Source organism: Heterodontus francisci, chromosome 2 (assembly GCF_036365525.1).
Source record: "Heterodontus francisci isolate sHetFra1 chromosome 2, sHetFra1.hap1, whole genome shotgun sequence".
Classification (NCBI taxonomy): Eukaryota; Metazoa; Chordata; class Chondrichthyes; order Heterodontiformes; family Heterodontidae; genus Heterodontus; species Heterodontus francisci.
Window position 1 is genome coordinate 16,116,867 of NC_090372.1, and position 25,572 is coordinate 16,142,438.

The 25,572-nt window shown below is 43.4% G+C and overlaps 1 protein-coding gene across 6 annotated transcripts in view; it reads right to left on the bottom strand.

Annotated features, from left to right (window-relative positions):
* Nucleotides 1-11,962: 11,962 nt before the first annotated feature.
* fyco1a (FYVE and coiled-coil domain autophagy adaptor 1a) overlaps nucleotides 11,963-25,572 on the bottom strand; it is a 225,776-nt gene continuing 212,166 nt past the window's right edge. For 5 of the 6 annotated variants that reach the window (XM_068054938.1, XM_068054896.1, XM_068054916.1 and 2 more), the window contains 2 exons: nucleotides 20,328-20,437; nucleotides 12,449-17,982 (listed from right to left, as the gene is read on the bottom strand). In XM_068054938.1, coding sequence (XP_067911039.1) covers nucleotides 17,901-17,982; nucleotides 20,328-20,437 — 192 coding nt within the window. In that variant the 3' untranslated portion in view covers nucleotides 12,449-17,900. Of the gene's footprint in view, nucleotides 12,330-12,448; nucleotides 17,983-20,327; nucleotides 20,438-25,572 lie in introns of those variants that run through there. The other variant, XR_010977255.1, reaches the window with a different exon arrangement.

The window sequence follows — 25,572 nt, forward strand, 5'->3', positions numbered from 1 at the left end:
GCCCATGATGTGTCTTCACTGTTTTCTTTGTGTTCACAATCATTATTGTGATGAACAGCAGTAACATTTTATTAACATTTCTGTTAATCAGCTTGGTGTTATACAGATGTTATTATGACCAGGTGAGAAAGGTGTCTAGGGGTGCCTTTTAGCCTTCACTTGGTCTTATTGTAACAGGGTTTAGTTTAAACACACTGTGTTTTGACTCCCCCTTGGTGAATCCTTGTTCACCACTTTCCAATTATAAGGCAAAGAAATGAGCACAAACAGGCTTTCTTAGGTTTAAAGAAGAAAGGTGAAATTTATTAAAACTTAAACTCTAATTCGGTTAACGCCTATGGATACACGCCGCGTCCCACGCTAGAATGCATACGTGATACGCACATGCAAATAGAGACAGAAAAGAGCAGAAGAAAAAATAGAGAGGTTTGAGGCAATTTCTGAAGAGGGTTTTTGGCTACTGTGCTTCAAGCTCGCTGTAGTCCTTGCTTATAGGTAGATCTTGCTTTTCATTGGGGCCCAGTAATCTTCTTAAACCTTGTTCACTGTAGGAGACTTTCGTCTCTTGGGGTTCATATGTCTTCAATGGATTTCAAAGCTGGTGAGAGTGAGATGAGAGCAGACAGGAGAGAGGTGGCGGCAAGTCAGCTACGAGAGGTCTTGTTAGTGCAGGAGAAAACAGCTTTCTGTCCTCAAACACTGTTTCGCCAATTTAAAACTCCACTAGTTGGCCAGCAGGTGACCGACTGGTTTGACCAGGTCTCTTCTGTGTACTGGGAGCAGGGACTGGTTCCTTTGTTCCAACACTGTCTGCTAGTATGAAAAAATGTCTTTCCAGCCAGGGGCTTGGCAACCCCTTGTAATCGGCCTTCTTTTCTTCCCAGTAACAATTTAAAATTTAATGTCCATGTGGCGAAATATATATGCCTCATTCTTGGCAGGTGGGGGCCTGCATGACAATGTTTGTACTGCAGGTTTATAATTCCTACTATTGCTTCCCTACTGGTAGACAAACATGATGGCCAAGGGTTTCCGCGATGGGTGCAATCGGCAATCAATGCACAAATTGCGCTCAAAATTGCACTAGCTTTTCAAAGTGCTTTTTTTTGCTCAAGTTTCTGTTCAAACTTATTTGCATATCACTGAACATAAAGGAATCAATTTTGTGCAAATGGATAGGTTTTGAGTCGGTAAAAATCTCGCCCCCAAAATTCCCCAGGAACCAACACAATTAGGCAGCAGTTTAGAAAGTAATTTTTTTAAAAAATCATTAAGAAAAATACCTTGATGTATTTAAGAGTGGTAACCTGGTGCAGTTTTGTTAATGCAGCTGAAAATAAATTTATCCCAAAAAATGCATTTTTAATCAATGTCCAGTCCACTGCCTGTGGGTAACCTGCTTTTAAATAACTAAAATACTTTTAAAAAAATACAGTCATTTACTAGGTACATTGGTATGCAGTGTCAGCTTCTTAGTAAATTAAGAAAAAAAAAGCTTTTTAAAATGTTCCTATTAGTGTCCTTTTGTCTAAAAATAACCAGCTTAATTTTAAGACCCCCCTCATATGCAAATGGATATAATTAGCTGAAACTCACAAGGGTGATTCATTCGTTCGGAGGTGCTAATGTTTTGTGGGTGGAAACACGAGTTGTACATAATGTGCACTTGAAATTCCTCGATCTTTTGCACTGGTTTGACTGATTTTTTGGACAAAGTGCCCCGAAAGAAACCAGCAGAACCTAGCAGAAACCCCTGCCCGATATGTTATAAAATAAGAACAGAAAATGCTGGAAACATTCAGCAGGTCCTGTGGTATCGGTGGACAGAGAAACAGAGTTAACGGGCTGAATTTTCCTGTGGGTGTTGGGATCCCAATATCGGGACCCATATGTGGATCCCGAGCCTGCGTGTGGCCTCAGCTCGCCTGCCGCAGCAATTTTACATGAGGCAGCCTCCTAATTGGTTGTCTCCGTGTTCGCCATCCTTACGGATCAGGGAGGTTGAAGGCCCAATAGGAGGGCTCACAGCAATGTCCGAATGGCAGTCAGACTGGGAGAGGTGAGCAATGCTAAAGAGGGAGACCTAGGGGTTGCCTCAAAATGGAGGGACTCACGAAAACCTCCCTCCTCAGCAGTGAAAAAAGATGGCGGTATTGTGAGGGACTAATGGTGGAGGCTTGACCCCTCTGGAAGAGTGCCTGCTGCTGCTCTCGGATTCCTCTGAGCATTGTGGCTCCGATACTGCCAATTAATTCAGCCACCCATGGCCCATCGTTTAAAAAGAGGCCACCTCTGTAGCGCCGCCAGCCTCCCGACACAGCGGGGGGACCCTTGCGACACTGGGAATGTTGGAGTGCTGGGTCAAAAATGGTTCTTGATTGGGGCTTTACTTGGTTTCATTGCCTGGCGAATTCTGCAGCAACCCACTCTTGCGAAAGTGGTATGGAGGTGGAGCAGCACTGGGGAGGCATCCCAATGGGGTTTCCCACTACTTTCCCAGCCCCTTCTGCCTCCAAACCCGTCTCCATCTGGCGGGAAAATTTAGCCCAACGTTTTAGATCGATGACCTGGGAACATGCTTGTGAAGAACAGCTTTTAAGTGAGCACAGAGCCAGGGAAGAGGGGCACAGGGAAATTACAATAGGGAAAAGTGTGTGATGGGGTGGACGCTCAGAGTGATAAAATGACAAAAGGGATGTTGGGAGTGGGGTGTTGGAATATTGGAACCGGGCAGGGGGAGAGAGAACAACGTGGAATGGGGAGAGATTAACAGGTGACTGGGAGTTGGGGAAAGCGTGACAGGTGACAGGGGGCAGGAGATGGCTCAAGGGAGAGAATGAGACTAGTTAATGGAGGGTCAGTGGATTGGGGCTTGGGTAGGGAGAAAGAGAGACTGAGGTTGGTGGGATTGGGGCTCAGGTGGAAAGGGATGAGGAAGGACTAGAGAATGGGGTGGAGCAAACGCAGTAGCCACAGTGCAGCATCTGCACTCGGGCATATGCTCGAGCACCTCGATGACTATGGCCTCAGTAGTCATTAGGGTTCCAGAATGAGGAAAAGCAGCTTTCCACCAGCTCTGCTGAAGCTTACCTCATTGGAGCAGCAAAGATAGCAATCATTCTTTAAAGGAAAGCACTATGGATTGATAACTTGGGTTAGAAATAAATGGAAGGCAATTATTATGTTAGCCATTAAACAAATTACCTACATTACTTTGGCACTTTGGTCTTTAGTATTGTTTAATAGCAGCTTTTGAGTCTGAGTTGTCAGAATATCATTGATTAAAAAAGTTGTATGAATGGTTTGAATGTACTTTAATAAATTACAAAGGGAGTTCATACTCCAAAGGATTGGAAAAGCTGGGGTTGTTCTCCTTAGAGAAGGTTAAGAGGAGATTTGATAGAGGTGTGCAGATCATGAAGGTTCAGGACAAAGTAGAGTGAGAGAAACTTCCCATTGGTGGAAGGGTTGAGAACCATAGGACATTGATTTAAGGTGAATGACAAAAGAACCATAGGTTTTATGCAGCAAGTAGTTAGGAACTTAAATGCAGTCTGGGAATGTGGTGCAGACAGATTCAATTGCACCTTTCAAAAGAGAATTAAATATTTATCCGAAGAAAAATAATTTGCAGGGCTATGGAGAAAAGGCATTGAAGCGGGGAGAAGCGGGACTAGTTGAATTGCACTCACAGAGAGCCAGCATGGACATGATGGGCCAAATGGGTTCCTTCTGTGTTGTAATCATTCTATGAATGGTCAAGGAGATATCAACATCAAGGATTGTTAAGTAGAGGGGGCTCTGTGAATGTTTTCAGGGCAGGGGGAATGAGCAGGTCAGTGGACTCGATCAATGAGCTGGCCCCTTACGTCTCTGGCTGCAAACTGCTGAGGTGGATGTCCTTCTGCTTTCCCGCCTTCTGCCTGGCGTTCTTCGTCTGGTGATGATGACTGCTCTGCCTCCTCCAAACGCAGGCCTCTCTGTATGGCAAGGTTGTGCAGTATGCTGCTATTACGATGCCTTATGGGGCATATTATAAAGAGCTTCCAAACCTGTTGAGGCACCTGAACCTTCTTCTTCAGTATCCCTATTGTGTGCTCAGCAATGATCCTGATGGTCCCATAGCTTTTAATTGTTGGCTTTAATGAGGCGATAACCACCTCAGGATGTGGCCGGTTCTATTTTAAAAAGGACCAATCACTGGGTGTGCAAAGCATCTGCCCTTTTAAATATGGAAATCGGATCCTGTGACATTAATAGGTACCTGATTGCTGTAGGAATTGGTTGCGTGCAAGCTCCAATTAGTTCTAATTAACTAAAGGTTCAGTGTTCAAGGAAAGTACCCCCAGGCCGCATCGGCCTTTTGGCTAAGATCAAGTGTAGTATGTGTTCTTATCAGTACTTACTTGGCAGAGAAGAGACCATGATCAGTGGCCTTTGATCCTGGGTATGCTTTGAGTAAAATGGCTATATTCAATCTTCGAGCGTCAGGCCAGAGAGTGCGTAACACCGTTCGGGTGGTCGTGAAGGACAAGGAAGGAGATGCACCGGTTGATCACACCTTCTTCATCAAGAAAATCCTCATCGATTGCTGTGGATTCCAAGCTACGGACATCTTCTGCCTGCAGGACTTTCCCAGCAGTGGATATCAAGGAGAACATCAAGAGGTTCTTTATCCGCAAAGGGGTTAAGAGGGCGAGAGAGAATCAAAGGGAAATGTCCCGACTCCAGAAAAGTATGCAAAATCTGCTCCGGCTGCAGTTGATGGGGGTTGAGGTCAAGGAAGACCTCCATGAGGTGAAGAGCCAGCAGGCCTCGCTCTTTGCCACGGAGGCCTCCAAGATCATCTTCCGGTCCAGAGTCCGCTCCATTGAGCAGGATGAGACGTGCTCGCGTTACTTCTTCCAAAAGGTACACAGAGACAGATCTGTTATCAGCAGCCTGAAGGAAGACAATGACTCGGTAACGTCTTCGCAGTCCGACATACTAAGGTTCAGAAATCCTTTTATGCTGGGCTGTATGACGCGAAGCCCACAGACAGCAGAGCCTCCCAGTCCTTCCTGTCATCTATCACAGAGGTCTTGGATGACAGCACGAGGGAGAGACTGGACAAGCTGCTAACTCTGGACGAGCTGACAAAGGGCGTCAAGTCCTTCGAGACGAGTAAAACTCCTGGAAGCGATGGCTTACCAGTTGAGTTGTATTCGGCCCTGTGGGACTGGGTCAGCCCGGACCTGCTGGAAGTATACGAGAGTATGCTCCTGGCCGGCAGCATGTCAGAATCCATGAGGAAAGGCATCATCACCCTCATCTACAAGCGGAAGGGGGAGAGGGCAGAAATCAGAAATTGGAGGCCCATCTTACTGTTTGATGTTGACTACAAGATTCTGTCCAAAGTCATAGCCAGTCGAGTCAAGTCTGCTCTGGAGTTGGTGATCCACCCCGATCAGACCTGTACTGTGCCCGGCAGGAAGATCTCCAATAGTCTCGCGCTACTCAGGGATACGATCGCCTATGTACGGGACAGCAGGGTGGACACCTGCCTCATCAGCCTGGACCAGGAGAAGGCTTTTGACAGGATATCGCATACCTACATGATGGACGTTCTTTCCAAAATGGGGTTTGGGGAGGGAATCTGCAATTGGATCAAACTGCTCTACACAAACATCAGTAGCGCAGTCTCAATCAATGGGTGGGAATCAGAAAGTTTCCCAATCCAATCTGGAGTCAGACAGGGCTGTCCTCTCTCCCCTGTCTTGTTTGTTTGCTGTATTGAACCCTTTGCTGAGTCTATTAGGAAGGATGCGAGCATAAGAGAGGTGACAATCCCAGGCAGTGGAGGCACTCAGGTTAAAACCTCCCTGTACATGGATGCGTCGCTGTCTTCTGCTCGGACCCGCTGTCTGTGTGCAGACTGATGAGCATCTGCGACCAGTTCGAACTGGCCGCAGGAGCCAAAGTTAACCATGGCAAGAGCGAGGTCATGTTCTTTGGGAACTGGGCTGACCGATCCTTTGTCCCCTTCACCATCAGGTCAGACTACCTGAAGGTGCTGGGGATATGGTTCGGAAAGGCTGGGGCGTGCACCGAAACCTGGGAAGAGCGAGTAGCCAGGGTACAACACAAGCTGAGCATGTGGGAGCAGTGATCTCTCTCCATTGTGGGTAAGAACCTGGTCATCAGGTGCGAGGCGCTCACGTTGTTGCTGTACATGGCGCAGGTCTGGCCCATACCCCACTCCTGCGCTGTGGTGGTCACCCGAGCCATTTTTCGCTTCATCTGGGGATCCAAAATGGACCGGGTCCGGAGAGACACGATGTTCAAACCTCTGGCTAAGGGTGGGAAAAATGTACCCAACATCGCCCTCATCCTGATGACTACCTTCGTGTGCGGCTGCATCTAGCTGTGTGTAGACCTCCAGTACGCAAACTCTAAGTGTCACTATGTGCTGAGGTTCTATCTGTCCCCGGTGTTGCGAAGGATGGGCCTGGTCACATTGCCGCAGAACGCTCCATCCAGTTGGACTGTGCCGTACCACCTATCCTTCGTGGAAAAGTTTCTGCGGAAAAACACCTTTGACCACCAATCCATCAGGCAGTGGTCTGCACGGAATGTCCTCAAGACCCTACGGGAAAAGGAGATGGTGGATCCTGTTAGATGGTTTCTCCCAGCAGACCACCAAAGCCATTTGGTGGAATGCCTCATCACCAGAACTTTCAAACAAGCACCAAGATGTAGCTTGGCTGGTGGTGAGAAGAGCCCTCCCTGTCAGATCCTTCCTGCACCCCAAAGTCTCACCCCCTCCGCACAATGCCCTCGAGGTGGCTGTGGTGGGGAAGAGACGGTTGCCCACTTCCTTCTGGAATGTGTCTTTGCAAAGCAGGTGTGGAAAGAGATACAGTGGTTTTTGTTGAGGTTCATCCCAAGCAGCTCTGTAACACAGGAGTCTGTGCTCTACGGCCTGTTCCCAGGGACGCACACCGAGATAAACATCAACTGTTGCTGGAGGACTATCAATTCGGTGAAAGACGCCCTTTGGTCTACCCGAAACATGCTGGTCTTCCAGCGCAAAGAGTTGTCCACGACCGAATGTTGCAGACTGGCACATTCCAAGGTCCAGGACTATGTGCCGAGGGATGCACTAAAGCTTGGAGCAGCCACAGCAAAGGCTCAATGGGGAAAGACCGTGTGTAAGGTCCCCCCCACCAAGCTGAACTGAGGGGCTGGATCCATGGAAACCCCTCGAACTGTATCCGGAAAATATTTGTTTGCTCTAAAATGTACATGGCATGAAAATGAAATGGAAGGGTTGTGAGGCAACTCACTCCTGTATTGAAGGAAACTGATCTCCTTTGCACTCTTTGTATTTTTTTACTTGGTGCTGTTTGGAACTGTTTTGTAATGTATTTTTTCCAGATTTTTATGAATAAAGTACATTTTGGAAATAAAAAAAAAGTACCCCCAGGCTGACAAAAATAATCTGGGCTATTGCAGCCCAGAGACTCCACCCTCTGTGATCACGACCCCAACCACAACCTACCTGCCAGCTGCAGGACTGCCTGAATTAATGGCCTCGATCATGGTGATAAATCCAAAATGATTTAAAAACGACAAGGAATACCAGATGGTGAATGATCCACTGAGCCACAGCTGAGTACCTGGTTATAAACAGCTTCAGTGACTCTGACACACCAATCCCACCAGATTTTAATGGCGATCTGGGCATAGGGCAGGGCTCCCTCAATTCTGAGGATTCGAAGGACAGTCACTGGAGTGGAACTTTCACAATAACGCCCCTGCCTGCCTGAGGAGGGTACCTTTCTTGCAACTAACAAGAGTGGGGGCTGGGGGTGTGTGGTTAAAATGGCAGTGGGCTGGAATGTGTCAGGGTTGCAGCGGGAATTACCTTATTGCCATTTTAATCACTGTTCATCAGCTTTGAAATGTTTGTCTTTTCTCATTACAGATATTGACTGCTTCCTTAACATTGCTGATAATTAGTTTTGGTATTAGTATCATGTTGCTATTCATCAGCTACCATTCTCAGTAAATATTCTCACATTTACTGTTGAATATAGGCCACGGGTAAGTTGTTAGCATGATTTTGAAGCTACTCCCACTGGTCCAAGTAAATCAATCAGAAATCAATGGAATGCAGGTTTATCACAGCCCATCTCTGTACACCTGTCGACCCACCATAGTAACGAGTGACTTCACGTCACTTTATTGTTGAATGTTGTCTTTGTGAGGTATAAGATGAATCTGCAGCACAGTTCGTGGGAATTCTTCAGTACTAGTGAAAACATTAGCTCTTACAAATAACAAAACTTTCACTATTGCTTCATATGAGTTGAGTAGGTTGAAACTGAAATGAATCTCAGATTGGCAAAACTATTAGTCAGACTCCTTTAATCCTTCTGTACCCACAGTTTTTGGAAAAGGCCGTTACTTTTAAAACCAAATTGATTGGTTGTTTACGGAAAGTGGCATTAAATTCTACAACCGCCAGAAATCAGCACACATTATGCAAGGCGCAGTATTTAGAGGATATATCAGAAAATGGCAGGTAACAAAAAATGATGCCACTCAGGACCTCACATATACAGAAGTGGTTCACTTTTCAAAATTCCCAAGACACACTGGCCTGAATTCTGCTCCCATTGGCGGGTGTGTGTTGGGGCATTCCTAACACTTGCCAATGTGAAACCATGTGAACCTGCAGCTATTTCCTGCATGAATCCTCAGTAGTCATGCCGGGCAGTCTGGAAGCCAGAAAATTGCTCTTCAGTGGTTTACCGTCTTTGGGAGCAAGGAAAATACACTTCTGTTGAGCAGCTTGGGATGTTTTCCTATGTTAAAGGTTCTATGTAAATGCAAGTTGTTGTTGCTCAGGCGGAGCTTTAAAGAGGCTGCAGTGGAAAGGAAACCATGCATTTAGAGCTTCTGACATTCTAAGATAGTTGAGGGAGTGGCAGCAGCAACAAGCCCTCCAAAGTTTTCAGAACCATTTGTAATGGTGCTGCTGGCAGAATTCAAGGAAACAAGGGCAGGATGGTGCATAAGAGGGTAGTAAAGGCTGTCTGATAGCGGGGTGGCAGAGGCAGTCAGTGCAGCCTCCACTACCCTAATGAACCTTGTGTCGAGAAATGGTGGCCAAGATAAGTGAAGGCACTCGAGTCAACACACCGATGATGGATTTAACCCCCACTGTTTGCAACATTCCCATTGTGTTGTGGTGACATTAGATGGGAAAAGACAGAAAAGTAAAAGTGAGAATGGTAAGGAGCAGGAAACACTATGAACCACAGGGAAATGCATATGAACATAATACAGAGGTTCAGCACGGTGGTCACCCAATCTGTTTCTGGTCAACTCGAGAATGGAGGGGGTGCGATGAATGTGCTCATCTAAATTCCTTCTCATTCTCTTTGCAGATGTTGATGTATTTCCATATATGTATATGATGATTCTCTGTAATTTCTAGCATTTTTTATTTATATCCTGTTTTATTCCTGCTAATCTCTGTGGTTATGTATAACTGCTAATTTTCTACCAGAAAAGGAGGCTGTGGGTGCTGGTGTTCTTTTATACTTCAGGAGCAAATTTTGGGGTGCTTGCTAGCAGTATAGTCAGTTATCAAATCCTAGGTATGAGATTTTCACCTGTGAGTTTTATACCTGAAATATTACTTTCTGCCAAAAACATACAACTGCTAAAAGCACAGAGGATAATGTAGTACCATTAATGCATTCCCTTCTCTCCTTTACTCTTTTCTGTGCCCTTTTTCAGTATTCTCTTTGTCTCTTGCTAACTTCTCTGCCCTTTTCAGTATTTTCTTTTATCCTTTTTCAATATTCTCTCTTCCACATTTTCTCTATGTCTTTTTCTGTATTGTCTTTTACAGTATTCTTTTTCTGCCTTTTTCAGTATTTTTGCTTCCTTTTTCTATATTTTCTTTCTAGGCTTCACTTATCTGTATTCTTTTTCTGTCTCTTTAGTATTCTCTTTAAGTTTGCCTCCTTCTGTTAGCTTATTATTCTGGCTATAGGTGCCTTGTTAGAATATTTTACAGGTGTTTCCTTTTTGAGACCGAGTAAAATCAAGAGAATCCTATCGAAGAAAAACCGATGGAATCCTATGTTCAGCATCAGAGAAAGCCTTTTATCAAAAGCATATTCTCTGTAGTTTGCTGCTTGATGCAATTCTGTAATAGTTTTGGTTAAAATGCTGTTCACAGGACCTTCCTCAGCAATGGCAGCAAAAAGCAATTGGCTCACTGCAATCTTGGGCACATATGATTGTTCCAAGGTCATTGACCCGGAATTTGCTGGAGTGGGGAATCTTGAGGTCTGCCCTGTTAGGTTGATACTTTCCCTCACCCTTCAGCTTGTAAAATTTTTGCGCTGCAAATTACTGAAAATATGAGTAGATAATGAAGTCAACAGGACATCGGGGATCTTGGTGAATGATGGGACGAACAGTCTAAATCCTTAACTAATGAGATTGGGGGGGGTGGGGGGGGGGGTGGACGGGGCCAGAAAATGCCTCTGGCAGAGGCCCGCCATGGGCCTTGACGCTAGGAAGGCCCGGCCTGATACTGTCGGTGGTGGCAAGGCCTCATGGTGGCCCTCCCGCCCCGCCGCTTGGAGACGGGACCAAAAGTTAAATATGTAAATTTAGTTAAATTAGTGAATTAAATACTTAATTGCTCCCGCCATCTGTTCCAGTGTCATATTGATGGTGGCGGCCGGCACGCCTGCACCATGCGGGACACTGGTGGGGAGGGGGGAGCAGGTAAGTATTTCAGTGTGGGGCTGGGGGTGGGGGGTCAAACTAATCTGATTGGTGGAGGGGATGGTGGGAAGGGGCTGAAGGTAAAAGTTTATAAACTTTGCCAGGGTGGGGAAGGTCAGGTACACAAGGTAAGTATTTTGGTGGGGGAGAGGGCAAGGAATAAACTGAATGGATATTGAGGGGGTGGGAGAGGGACTAGAAACATTTCTTATTTCTTTAAATTTTTAAACTAAATGGAAGGGCTCGAAGCCGTTTAAAAATGGCACAAGATACCATTGCCAGGGATGGACCACCGGCCCCCTCCACGTCTTCGGGGTGGGGGGGGGGGGGAGGTCCGCTCCGGCCATTTAAATGAGCCGCTGCATTTAATATTGCAGCGGCTCTGCGATGAGTGGTCCACATGGACGGACTGCCATAGTTTACATCTGCCGCATTCAGCCCTGAGTTTTGGGCAGCTGGCTCCAACTTGCTGACTTCTGGTTTTTACTGAGACGGACAAGGATTGTAAGCCAATCCCTGAGCCTTGGGAAACCCAGTAGTTGAAATGAGGTAAGGGCAGCTTCGGGGCACACTCCTTGTGGGTCCTGAGGAGCAAGAGTGTTTTCTTCCAGCCCCCAAGCTCCCTCATTATCATCAATTACCCCATCCTGCCCTGGGCACAGACATCCCCCAACCGGGGGTCAAGAATTGGACCCACTCCTCCCCCGAGTCGGGGATCGGACGTTCCTAGTCCTCCATGTGCTCCCTGTCTGACTGGAAGCCAAGTCTGTCAATCAGGCTGACTTCTAGGCGGGGAACCTGTCGGGGCCCAAAGACATACACTGTGGAGTTAAAATTCTATAGCATGCAAGGAAACTCTGACTTCCGGGTTTCCTGTGTGCTACCAGCCCCCCCAGCCCCAACGCATTCCCAAGTAAAAACTGCCCTCCCCAAGAGCGGAAAAGAAAGAGTGCATTCAGAGAGAGAGAACGAAGAGAGGCAAGAGGGAAAGTAAGAAAAGAATTAAACCAGTTAAGAACAATTTACTACTTACAGTTTCAATTGTTCCTACTGAACCAGACAGGTTGAGTGCTGTTGCAGGAACATAAATGTTGTCATTAAAAAAGGCCCTTACGCTGCTAAGTGTTTCTGTGGCGAGTTTAATTGGTAACAAATGTGCAAATGCAGCAATTTCTTGAAACTCATGGGGACGTTGACGACGGACTGCAGATTTCGTGAGACTGATGATGGAATGATGCAAATGGTCCAGCAATTTGTGGCAATTCGCAAATCACGGTGTATCCCTTCCTTGCCACAAATTTTTGGATAATTTAGTCACTAATAATGGCATGTGCATTAAACCCGCCATTAGTTTGTCAGTAAATTCTGACCCATTGTGTTCATTTCTGCCTTCCTGGCGGCTGGGAAAGGTCTCTTAGGGAGTAACAAGAGATCTACATCATTGGTCTATACTGGTGGGTTGAGCACCCAGGTGAATGGTTGACTCTTTATCTTATTGACTACCACGGAAGTCGGGGCTGTTGCCAGCGACAATACTGCAAGATAAAAGTTTCAGAGTTTTCAAACAGTACATGCTGGACATATTTCTTTAAGAAAGTACAATGTAATTTAACAAATAGATGGCACACAAACTGTACTTTTAAAATACATTCTTTATTTATAATCTGAGCAAAAACTCTGAATTCTAACTTTGCACATTAAAACAAGTGCCTTTTACATTATTCACTGCTAAGCAAGAAATTCCAAAAAGCCATCTCAAAGTAGAAAGTGTGAATCTTTCAGTTTTATAAATAAATTGTAAACGGAACTTGAAATTCTTTGGCATTGATTAAAGTTACACAAAAATAAAATTCTTAAGAGTCTTCAAATTAGTGGGTTCAACGAATTAAAATAATTCTCGCCTTTTGTTTCATTAGAAGGCTGAAGAGCCTGTTTGGTGTTTGGAATCTGCATTAGTGCTGATGTGGTATTAATTTTCACCCTCTGTTTGATTTTCTGCTCTTGGTTAAATGTTTGTTAATTAATTAATCTTCACTCCAGAGACAGGATCTATCATTGGATATAATGGATAGGGGAAGAAAGAACTTTTGCATAGTGCCTTTGATAACCTCAGGATGTTTCAAAGTACTTTATAGCCAATTAAGTAATTTTTTGTGTATTCACTGCTGTAATATAGGAAACATTAAGAAGTAGAATCCATGTAACAAGGAGGGTCGATGAGGGTAGTCCATTTGATGTAGTCTATATGGATTTTTATCAAAGCCCTACATGGCAGATTGGTCACAAAAGTAATAGTTCATAGGATCCAAGACAAAGTGGCAAGTTGGATCCAAAACTGGCTCAGAGGCAGGAAGAAAAGGGTAATGTCAATAAGTGTTTTTATGACTGGAAGGCTGTTTCCAGTGGGATGCCACAAGACTCAGTACTAGGTCCCTTACATTTTGTGGCATATATCAATCCTTTGGACTTGAATGTAGGGAGTATGATTAAGAAGTTTGCAGATGATACAAAAATTGGCAGTGTGGTTGATAATGAAGAAAAAAGCTGTAGATTGCAGTAAGATATCAATAGACTGGTCAGGTGGGCGGAACAGTAGCAAATGGAGTTCAATCCAGAGAAGTGTGAGGTAATGCATTTGGGGAAGGTTAGCAGGCAAGAGGATACACAATAAATGGTAGGATACTGAGAAGTGTAGAGGAACAGAGGGATCTTGGGATGTATGTCCACAGATCCCTGAAGGTGCCTGGATAGGTAGATAAGGTGGCCAAGAAGGCATACAGAATGCTTGCCTTTATTAGCCAAAGTATAGAATATAAAAGCAGGGAGGTTATGTTGAAACTGTATCAAATATACAGTTCTGGCTTCCGCACTATTGGGAAGATGTGATTGCACTAGAGTGGAGATTTACAAGGATATTGCCTGAACTGGAGAATTTTAGTTATGAGGAAAAATTGGCTAGTCTAGGGTTGTTTTCTTTGGAACGGCAGAGCCTGAGGGGAGACCTAATTGAAGTGTATAAAATTATGAAGGGACTAGAAGGTGTGGATAGGAAGACCCTAATCCCCTTGGTTGAGGGGTCCATAAGCAGGGAACACAGATTGAGGATAAGAGGTAGGAGGTTTAAAGGGGATTGGAGGGGAAATTTTTTTCACCCAGGATCTGGAACTCTCTGCCTGAAAGGGTGGGAGAGGCAGAAACCCTCATAGCATTTAAAAAGTACTTGGATAGGCACTTGAAGTGCCATAACCTACAAGGCTACAGACTAAGAGCCAAAAAGAGGGATTAGGCTGGATGGCTCCTTGGCAGCCAGCAGGAATATGGTGGGCTGAATGGCCTTCTTCTGTGCTGTAAATTTCTATGATTCTACATTGGATAGACTAATGGGGATAGGTAGCTTGAATGGGATAATGTCTATGATAGATTTAAGTGCATGGGATACGGTCCATGATAAGGTAGAATAGGTGGGATAGGGGTCGTGACAGAGTAGATTGAGTTGAGTAAGATGCATGATAGAGGAGACGGAATAGGGTAAAATCCATGATGTGTTAGACTAACTGGAATAAGTTCTCTGACAGAATTGACTGAATGTAGTACGATCCAATATAGGATAGGATGCATGATAATGTAGACCAGTTGGGGTTAGGTTGATAATAGGGTATGGCCCTTGGTAGGGTAGATTGAGTAGGTTAGATTCATCATATGGTAGACTAGTGGGTTAGGGTCCATGAAAGGAGAGACCAAGTGTGGTAACATTCATCATAGGTAGTGTAGGTTCCATGATAGGGTAGACTGAGTAGGTTATGGTTTTTGACAGGGTAGAGTGAATGAGATCGGATTCATAACAGAGTAGAGTGAGTGGGGAAAAGTCCATTACTTGGTAAACTGGATGGGATAATGTCTATGGTGATTTAAACAGGATGTGGTGCGGGCCATCTTAGGATAAAGTGGCTGAGATAGGGTCCAAGTTAGAGTAGATTGAAGAGTGGGATCCAATGGATTGGGTATGTTAAAGTCAATAAAAGGCCAGACTTTGTTGCATATAGTTTATGATAGAGTAGGTTCCATAATACGGTAGCTTGGGATGGGTAAGGTCCATGACCTGGTAGATTGATGAGAGTAAGGTCCACAATGGGCCTGACAAGGTGAAGTTAGATTCATGATAGCACAGATTGGATTGAATAGAGTCCCTTATGGAGTAGGCTGGGTGGGGTAGGATCCATGAAGAGCTAGACTAGGTGAAGTAGGATCCATGTGGTATGTCAGCCTTGGGTCAGTGGTTTAAGCCCCCCTCCTGAGACTTGCGTACGTAACCTGAGCTGATTGTTCAGTGTAGTGCTACAATGTTGGAAGTGCTGTTTTTCTGTTGAGACATTAAACTGAGGCCCTGTCTTCCCACTTAAGTGAATGTGAAAGTTGTTATGTAATTATTTGAAGACAGCAGGCCAGTTGTTACTACTGATATTTATCCATCAGCCAACACCACCAAAACAGATTATTTAGTAATTTATCTCACTGCTGTTGGTGTAATCTTGTGCAAAGATTTTCTGCCACCTTTGCCTCCATAACAACAGTGACTACATTTCAAAAGTATTTCTTTGGTTGTGCTTTGGGAGGTCCTGGGGTTGTGAAAGGTGCTAACATAAATGCAATTATTTTAGGTGGAACAGACTCGAGATGACTGGATTACTTCTATTCCCATGTCAGGATAGACGGAGTGGGTTAGGCTCCATTAGGAGTAGACAATTTTTCAAACATTTCAACTGTATCTGCCTGAATGACATCTCCCATCAAGCAGATCCTAGCCCCATGGATTTTCCCAACCCCTTTCTACCTTGCTGATCTATGTCTGGATTTTCCTCCATCCCCCCTCCCACTGCCTAAGGTGTAACTCAAACCCTTTCCTACTCACTTTATCCTTGACCTATTCTCCATAGCCAGTCCCATTAGTTTCTCATTCACAGCAAAAGGAATACTATGTGGCTGGATTAACTTTGGGATCTTAAGTGACAATGAAAGAAACTCATTTATTTTCAGGACTTCACCCTAGTAATTGCTTCCTCATACAATCTACAGGCTTCTAAATCCCAATCATCTGCAGCACTACATCTCAACTTACCCAAACCTGCTAATTTGCTACATAAGCTTTAACCCTTCACTTGGGGCTGAATTTAAAAAATGCTTTGAACGGCACTGAGAATGTGATAGCTTTGTTGTGAGAGTAAGGACAGATAGCCTCAGTCCTAGTAATGGAGGAAAAGATGGAGGAAGGAACAAGCATATGGAGGGTTTGAGGCACTAATAAAAAAAAAAGAGATGGGAAGAAGATCTGAAAAACTCCCCCAACATTCCTATATTTTGGTGGGAGACTGTGGTCTTTTTTGGTCCACTTCAATCTTATCTGACCTTATGCCAATGAAGCACCCAGATGGAATGTGGGTAACCCTTATTCTTTAGTAAGAGAAGGCTACAGCACTAGCTATCCCAGATAAATTGCCCTAAAAGTACCGGACCTATAGTTTTACTTTCATTTGTGTGATGGGGACATGGGTGTCACTGGCAAGACTGGCATTTATTGCCCAGTTGACATGGGAAGGTGGTGGTGGGCTGACTTCATGCACCATTGCAGTCTGTGTGGTGAAGGTGCACTCTAAAATTTTGGGAGGTGGGGAGTTTATTCTTTGTAGGACTTTGATACAACTGAGGGTGGGCAGTTAAGTGTCAACTGCATTGGTATGGGACTGGAGTTACATATATGGGCTAGACTGGGTAAAGACGGCAGGTTTCCTGCTTTCTTTAAGGATATTAATGAACCATTCTGGGTTTTAAGACAATCTGAGAGCTTTTACTGCTACTTTTTTTTCACTTTCAGATTTTTCAGATTGACAAACAGCCATGGGGGGATTTCAACTCATATTCTCCAGATTATTACTGGATTACTAATCCAGTAACATAACCACTACACTACCAGCCAAATCCAGTTGGGATAGACCGAAAGAGATGGTGGAAAAAGGCAATAGAGATGGAGTGCAAAAATACTGCAATTTGGACCAATTCAGATCATCTCATTTCTGATTAGTTTAAATATGGCGTTCACAATGGGATCTCATGTCTTGTGAATTTTGTTGTAACAATCTTCACTTTTGGAGATGTAACTACTGATCGGAGGCAAGGGCATTTTACTTTTGTGTTTCTGACCTTAAACAAAGTTATTTTTGGCTATGTGAATAAATAAAGTGAAGCTTTTATAAAAATCAGACTTAAAAATTCAAATTAGAGATGAATGGTTTCAGCTGAAAGTACATAGTGAGGTCCTTCATTAATTGGTTCTGTCTAAATATCAAATTTTTGAATAAGAGTGTACTGCACATTGCAACTTGAAAAATATTCAAATTACTTCGCCAAGTTAGTTTCAGATACTGCACTATTAAAATGGGCATTACTACAAAGCTGTTACATTTAAAAACTACATTAACACCCCTCAGATCCAGGCATACAAACTTTTCAAAATATATCTCTAGTCAAAATATCTGTAACATTAAATATAAATAAGTATTCCTTGTTAGGTTGCCCTGATTATAGTACCTCACGTTCTTAACTGCATATATTAGGTAGATCATCTCCACACATTGACCTCAATAGGCCACATTCTTGCCATTTGTTCTCCAATATATCACTAGGAACAAGAGGATATTAACCCACTTAATTCCTTCCAATGCATAATACCACTGATGGTGCTTTGAGCGTGTGTGACAGTTTATAACTTTGCAATGAGCTGCAGCTGCATAGTGTGGTAAAAGTAGTGGTAGGAGTAATCAAAAGTGGGTTTGCTTAGAAGGAAAAATGCTATACCAGCATCTGGTTATATAAACAAAAGATAGTGCAACCATTACTCCTAGTGTAAGAAAAGGAGGCTCTATTCTCACCTACTACAGAAATACTGCTACTCCTTAACAGTCCCTTATTTAGTGTTGCTGCAGAATTTAAGAAAAGTTATGACATATATTTTTTATATAAGGCATGCTTGCATAGTTTTCAAACCTTGGAAAGCAATGTCCCAAATATTCCTGGCTATTCTTAAACAGTTTAAAAATACATGTGAAAATGTTTCACGGTTCAGGAACGTCACTTCCATCGTAGATTATGGGTTTTTCAACCGTTAAGTGATAAAGCACCTTCTTTGAGGTAAACCTAAAAGAAACAGGTGGCAATAGTTACTTTGATGTAATAATCATGTGGGTTTAATCAACGAGCGAACAAATGTCGATATATTCAATTTGAAAAGTGAATACTGAAACAAAACTTTCTCTCAACAATTTTACAAAAACTGCAAATTTAGGAGATTAAATTTGAACTCTGTTCCAGCTTTCAAACACTTTTCTGTGGATTTAAGATTTTCATATCCTGGTCCAGCTGTATAAACAAACACAACAGAGATTATTTTCCTCTTCACTCTCTGGGCGGTAATCAGGCAAAGCAGATCACCAGCCCATTGTAGAACCTCTCAATTTTCATCCCATTGATTTCTGCAGATACTAGTCTACCTGCTGGATGCACTAGCATAATCAGCTTTACTATTCTTAAGTGGCCTTACAGAAGGAAGTAGAGTCATAGAGTTATACAGCACAGAAACAGGCCCTTCAGCCCATCGTGCCTGTGCGGGCCATCATGCACCTATCTATTCTAATCCCATTTCCCAGCACTTGGCCCGTAGCCTTGTATGCTAAGGCGTTTCAAGTGCTCATCTAAATACTTCTTAAATGTTGTGAGGGTTCCTGTCTCTACCACTCCTTCAGGTAGTGTGTTCCAGATTCCAACCACTCTCTGGGTGAATTTTTTTCCCCTCAAATCCCCTCTAAACCTCCTGCCCCTTACCTTAAATCTATGCCCCCTGGTCATTGATCCCACCGCTAAGGGAAAAAGTTTCTTCCTAGCTATCCTATCAATGCCCCGTATAATTTTGTATACTTCAATCAGGTCCCCCTCAGCCTTCTCTGCTCTAAGGAAAGCAACCCTAGCCTTTTCAGTCTCTCTTCATAGCTGAATTGCTCCAGCCCAGGCAACATCCTGGTGAATCGTCTCTGCACCCTCTCCAGTAGTCTATACCGAGGTCTAGGATGGATCACAAGCTTCCCACCTCTTTTCCTGCTCCAAGGACTTTTTTGCATAGCCTTGGACACTATATCTTTAGCAGGAGTTCTGACTAGTAGTCCTGAGAAAATCTCTCCGCCATAGTCCAGAATGAAAGGAAAACTTCTCTGATGGTCTCCCTCACATAGGAATCAAAAAAGATGGAATTCCATGGAGGATGCAGCTGATGTTGAGCAGATTCCACATTGTTGATTAATATTGTAAGCATGGAAAATTAAATAAGGAATGCTGTCTGATAGAAAATTGACTTTACAAAGAAAGATATTTAGGTTGGAAAAAGGGGTATGGATTGGGTACCCTAAGGTTTGGACATTGGACTCATTTTATCATATACCAATAGACCTCCCATGGCAATAACCAATGTGTTACTCTGCTTTTATATCCTATGAAGGCCACACTGTCTGAATGTTGCTAAATCAGCAGAGCTTCAGGTCAATCAAAGCCCAATTTTTGTCAGGTGGGGTAGCAGAGTAGGAAATTGTAATTTTCAAGTCTGAAGCATCTAGGATTAAGTGACTAGCTTTCCTTCTTTTGTTTCAAGACTGCTTTGCATCAGTAACAAGATATGGTTTCTGGTGTTAGGGACTGAATATATCCTAGATATACCATTTTAGCCTTAACTTAGAAAAGAATGCAATGCCCAGAAGTTTCACATCATTGATCCCTTTGAAGATGATTCAGTACAGCCATGCTTGTTAAGTAATCAAAGAGATAAAAAGGAAAAAAATGAATTTATATAGCGCTTTTGAAATAGTGCCCTGTGATCTTATACATTTACCTGAGGGCAGACGGGACCTGGGTTTACTGTCTCATCTGAAAAGACTGGTGTGTCAGCCTAGATTTTATGTTCAGATCTCTGGAGTGGTACAACCATCTGGCTCAGCAGCTAGAGTGCTGTATGATGCTTTGAATAGGCCAGCAGTAAAAGACTCACAAATTTTCATGAGAAATCTGGCAGCTCTAAAGCCTTGTTGGTGTCTAGCTGGTTGCAGTAGGGCTGCAAATTTCTGACAGCCTTGTTTCATGTTCAACTGCTCCCTTGGGCAACTTCTGTGTGAGTGGAGATCAAACAGGACTTATCCAATTTCAAAATATCAGGAGTAAACAACAAAATGAATGCAGACAGCAGTAGCATGGACAGTTCACTGTTTCATCATAATCTGGGTGCACTCAAGAATTTCCACCCTTACAACTCAATTTTGGGGTTGAGGTGATACTCTAGATTTTCTGTCCACCTTTCTAGCTGTGTTGTTTGTTTTATACCCATTAAGATAGACTATCTCTGACTACAGGTCCATGCATTTCTCTGAAAATGCAAAAATCAAGCTAAGACATTTCCTTAATGAGACAATATACCAAATTTAAGGCCAACTGACATAGCTTACCTTGAAAAAGAGTTATCAAATATCAGCAAATACAGCCCTGGATTCCTAGCCTTCAGTTGCCCTTGTATTGTTTCCTTGTGGGAATTGCAGCGAGTTAAGGGAATTAAAACCTGTGCAAAAACAGAAGGCTTTGTAAAACATTAGGGCTCCTAGGACTACAAAAGGGGAAAAGAATTACAATATGACAGATCAAACTAACTAAAATATCTAAATTATTTATTTATATTTCACCTCAATTTTGGAAGAAATTTGAGAAATTCTTGTAATGGCCTCTGATGTTTAAATGCATTTTACCACACAGAATGCTTGTTGAATTATAATCTGGGAGAAAGTTACAAGACTAAAAATAGAGGACAGGATGACCTGTGACGACAGCTACGTATGAACTAGACTGAAGGACATTTCAGGAGAATTTGCAGCTATGCACAGTGACATACAAGAAAATAGGCACAGAGATAATGTAAAAAATATTACAGGACAGAAATTGGTCATGGCCCGTTATTGGGCTCATAAACAACGGTGCATAGACAGTGTGTGCCGTAACCTGGTGGCCCGCGGCGGAAATTGGGCCTTGGACCTCATTTCAGTAATTTGAGGCTTGCCCGTTTCAAGAAGATAAATTTTGGGCCACTTGACTAAGCATGTCCTGGGTGTGGGAAGGTAGCTAGCAAAGGCCCTTGGGAACTCTATGGAGCCAGGAGGAGCACCCTTGTTTCTCCTGGGTCGACGTCAAGCTGTTTAAAAAAAAAAGTTAACTTTTTGGACTGGCTGCTTGCTAGCCTACATCCATGACAGAGAAGCCCCAGCAGGGCAGGCTCAACACCTGTTCCGCTCAGGGCAGCCCAATTTGGCAGACGTTCTAAAACAGGTATTAGACATCTCAATAGAGTTGCCAACTCTAGTTGGGCATATTCCTAGAGGTATCAGCAAATGACCATCTGCTTCTAACTCCTCTGTTCCCACATTCCTGCTAATGGTCACTTAACTCACAGTGCATTGCTGTCCCTCGTCAACCAGACTCTGCATTACCTGATTGAGTGATTCTTGACTGTTAGTTAAACAGCCTCTTTTCCCATATCCAACATTTTTCTAACCAGTAAACAAAAGCTTTCAAAGGAAATTAAGAAAAACAAAACTTTTTATTGCTCCAATGATTTTTCTCCTGGGTTGCTTGCAGAAGTGTCTTAGACATTAGTCTTTAATTCCCAGAGATACCAGGCAACCCTACCCCTCAGTAACATATGCAAGGGGTCTAATGCCTGTTTTAGGTGGCTGCTGGGATGCCTGAAATATGCAATATGTGAAACAAGTGCAGATTGTATGTAGAATGGCGTACCCTGAAATTGGTCCTTTATGCCTCTGTTTTCTACCACAACCGAGTGCAATGAGCATCAATTTCTACTCCTATGTATTGAGGTCTGAGAATGAGGAAATATATGCCTTACAGGAGTTTGTGCACAATTTTAAACATCAACTGAAAGTTCTACCCCTCAACCAAACCTGCACAGACAGTTTCAGAATAAACTTGCTGCGTGTAGTGAGCTCTCACCTGCACAACAGACCATATGGGAGTTTGTGTACGCTAAGTAGCAAATTTAAAATATTGCTACAAATATTAAAGGGCTGCAGCCGCCGTTTTAAATGTACTAAAATGACAGACAGAAATATAAAGCCTCACATCATTCCTCAGCAATAAAGGCACTTTTATTAATGATGCCCTTTAGGTGCTGAATCATGCAGTGAAGCAATGGCGCGTTACCCCGTTTAGTACCCAGGGGCCTCTCATCTGAGAAGCGTTGTTCAAAATGTCTGGCACGAGATGGCTAACAAGGTGATAGTACCCTGAAGCACCCAGAGAGCTAGGTCTAAGTATGAACAAAGATGGCAAGACTTGAGGAAAGGGATCAATGTAAATGCTACCCAGCAGTTTGTTACAAAAATTATCTGTTCCAAGTGTACATGCCTCATAATATAAGGGAACAGATCCAAAATGAATGATGATTCAGAAATTACAATTCTCTAATTCCCTTAAAGGATGCCACTCTGAACTTTTTTGTGAATAAAGTATTGACAGATTACGGCAAGGTGCAGCGTAGACCTGTCACAAGTTCAGGGCTAGTGTTAATCTGCTTGCCCTTCCTTTCATTCACGGAAACACCTCAAACCACCATAAACTATATGCAAACTCTGCTTGAAGTTATCTCTCGGAATCAGTACTGTAACGTATGCTGCCGTTCTGTTACTACAGGCCTGGAAGAGCAGCCTGCCACAATTGCAAGTGGCCCCCAACAAGCCAGCACCTTGCATTCCTCTCACCAATATTTACAGTCCAGCACAGCTATCCAGGATGCAGATAAATGAGCGTGAAGATTGTGCAGCGGGTGAGATATACTCCAGCGAAGAGGAGAAACAAGTGGACTGTAAGAATTTAGACACTCTGGCTAATCTTATTAATAGGTCTGATATTCTAGTATCAGCAACTTTAATGGTTTATTAAGGAATACAAGATTTAGCTTTTGCTTTTTTATATTGATATGTCAAAGCAAGCATGCAAGTACCACATGCCTGCACTTCTTACATGAGTCGGTTGTCCTGAGGTGTCCTTAATTCAAACTACACACACTTACACCAGTATACTCTTACTTGTACAGCCTGCAGTGATCCATCTGTGCCACCTCACCCTTTGTTTTCTCATCAATTTTATGTTCAAAACTAGCAACAGCAGTAGGGACTGACATTATCTGTGATTTACAAGGGCACATTCCTTGGTACCCAGCATTAGTCAGTTACTTTTCTTCAATAATTTTCCTGTTCTTTCTAAACTAGCATGCCTAATGTTAATTGTTATTACTTATAGTTTCATAATCATATGTATAAAGCTAACACATTACAATCTAATTTATTCTATTACTCCTTCATGTGTAAGATTATATTGTGGTTAATAACAGACCAATCCCTGTTCTTCCTCCTCACCAACAACTATAAATCCATAGTGGAAACTATGGGTGAGAAATATCTTTAATACAAAACAATTGAGATCATCTGTGTGGGAATTAACAAGACAGGCAGAGGGCAGAGTGTGAGATAGTCTTGTTAATTCCCATACAAACTATCTCACACTGCCCTCGCTCTGTCAGGTTATTCACCACACAGAATGATAGAAGGCAGTGTGAAGTAGTCTGTGTAGGAATTAGCAAGACAGGGAGAGGGCAGTGTGGGAATTAACAACAACAAAACTTCCATTTATACAGTGCATTTGATGTGTGCTTCACAGGAGCATTATCAAATCAAATTTGACACTGAGCCACATATGGAGATATTAGGACAGATGAGGCAAAGCTTGGTCAAAGAGGTAGGTTTTAAGGAGTATCTTAAAGGAGGAAAAAGATGTGGGGAGCTGTAGGGAGGGAATTCCAGATCTGAGGGCTTCGGCAGCTGAAGACATGGCTACCAATGGTGCAGCGATTAAAATCTGGTATGCGCAAGAGGCCAGAATTGCAGGAGTGTAGATACCTTGGAGGGTTGTAGGGCTGGAGGAGATTCCAGAGATAAAGAGTGATGCCATGGAGAAACTTGAAAACTAGGGATGTTTTGTTAAATATAGATTCTGCCTGACTTGCTGAGTATTTCCAGCATTTTCTGTTATGTCTTTCTTTCTTCTCAACAGAAGATTCCTTTCCACCGTGGTTGGCAGGGGCCTCAACTGTGTCCGACAGGGCCCTCAACAGTGTTCGACAGGGCCCTCAGCCGTGTCCGTCCCATTTCCCAGACTTCGGCTCTCACTTCTTCCCCTCTCTCCCGGAACACAATAGGGTTCCCTGTGTCCTCACCTATCACCCAACCAGCCTCAACTTTCAACGGATCATTCTCCTCCATTTCTGCCACCTTCAGTGTGATGCCACCGCCAAACACATCTTCCCCATCTCTTTTAGTGTTCTGAAGGGATCATTTCTCTGCACCATCCTGGTCCCCTCTTTACTCACCCCCCGCCCCCACCCCCCCCAACACCCCTTCCTTTGGCATCTTCACGTATAAGCACAGGAGATGAAACACTTTCTCTTTTACTTCCTCCCTTCCAGGGCCTCAAACACTCCTTCCAGGTGAAACATCGATTTACTTGTACTTCTTTCAATTTAATACTCGATTCGCTGGTCATGATGTGGCCTCCTCCTCATTGGGGAGACCAAATACAGATTGGGTGAACGCTTTGTGGAACACCTCTGCTCAGTTTGCGAGCGTGTCCCTGAGCTTCCCGTCACCTGTCATTTCAATTCTGCACCCTGCACCCACTCTGACCTCAACATAAGCTTGAGCAACAGCAACTCATCTTTCAATTAGGCATTTAACAGCCTTCCTGACTCAACATTGCGTTCAATAATTTCAGATCATAAGCATTGCTCCCATTTTTTTGGACAGCAGCTGTTGGTAATGATACTGCGATTGCCAATTACATATCCTTGAGATTCACTTTTGATTCTTTACTTGTCCCATTACCATCTCTTTTGCCTTGCACCATCATCTTTTTTGTCATTTAATCTTTCCTGCCTTCCACCCTATCACAGACCTTCCCTTTTGTTCTTTCCTCTCCTCTCCACCTTTTGGTAACTCTGTACTTGCTTAAAATCCGTTACATCTCTAACTTTTTCCAGTTCTGATGAAAGGTCATCAACATGAAATGTTAACTTTGTTACTCTCTACACAGATGCTGCCTGATTTACTCAATATTTCCAGAATTTTCTGTTTGTATTTGAGAATTTTTAAATCAAGATATTGCATAACCAAGAGTCAATGTCAGTCAGTGAGCACAGGGGTGATGGGTTAGCGGGATTTGGTGTAAATTAAGATACGGGAAGCAGAGTTTTGGATAACCCGAAGTTTATTGAGAGTGGAAGATGGGAGGCTGGCCAGGAGTGTGTAGAAATAGTTGTCTAAAGGTAACAGAAGCATGGGTGAGGGTTTCAGTAGCAGATGAGTTGAGGCAGGGGCAGAGTCAGGTGATGTTATGGAGGTGGAAATAGGCTGTCTTAGTGATGGGATGAATACGTGGCTGGAAGCCCATCTCGGGGTTAAATATGACATCAAGCCTGAGACAGCTGCCAAGGAGAGGGAAAGAGTTGGTGACTTAGCAACAGAGTTTGTTGTGGGGACTGAAGATAATAGCTTCGGTTTTCCCAATGTTTCGTTGGAGAAAATTTCCGTTCATCCAGTACTGGATGTTGGATAAGCAGTCTGACATTTACAGACA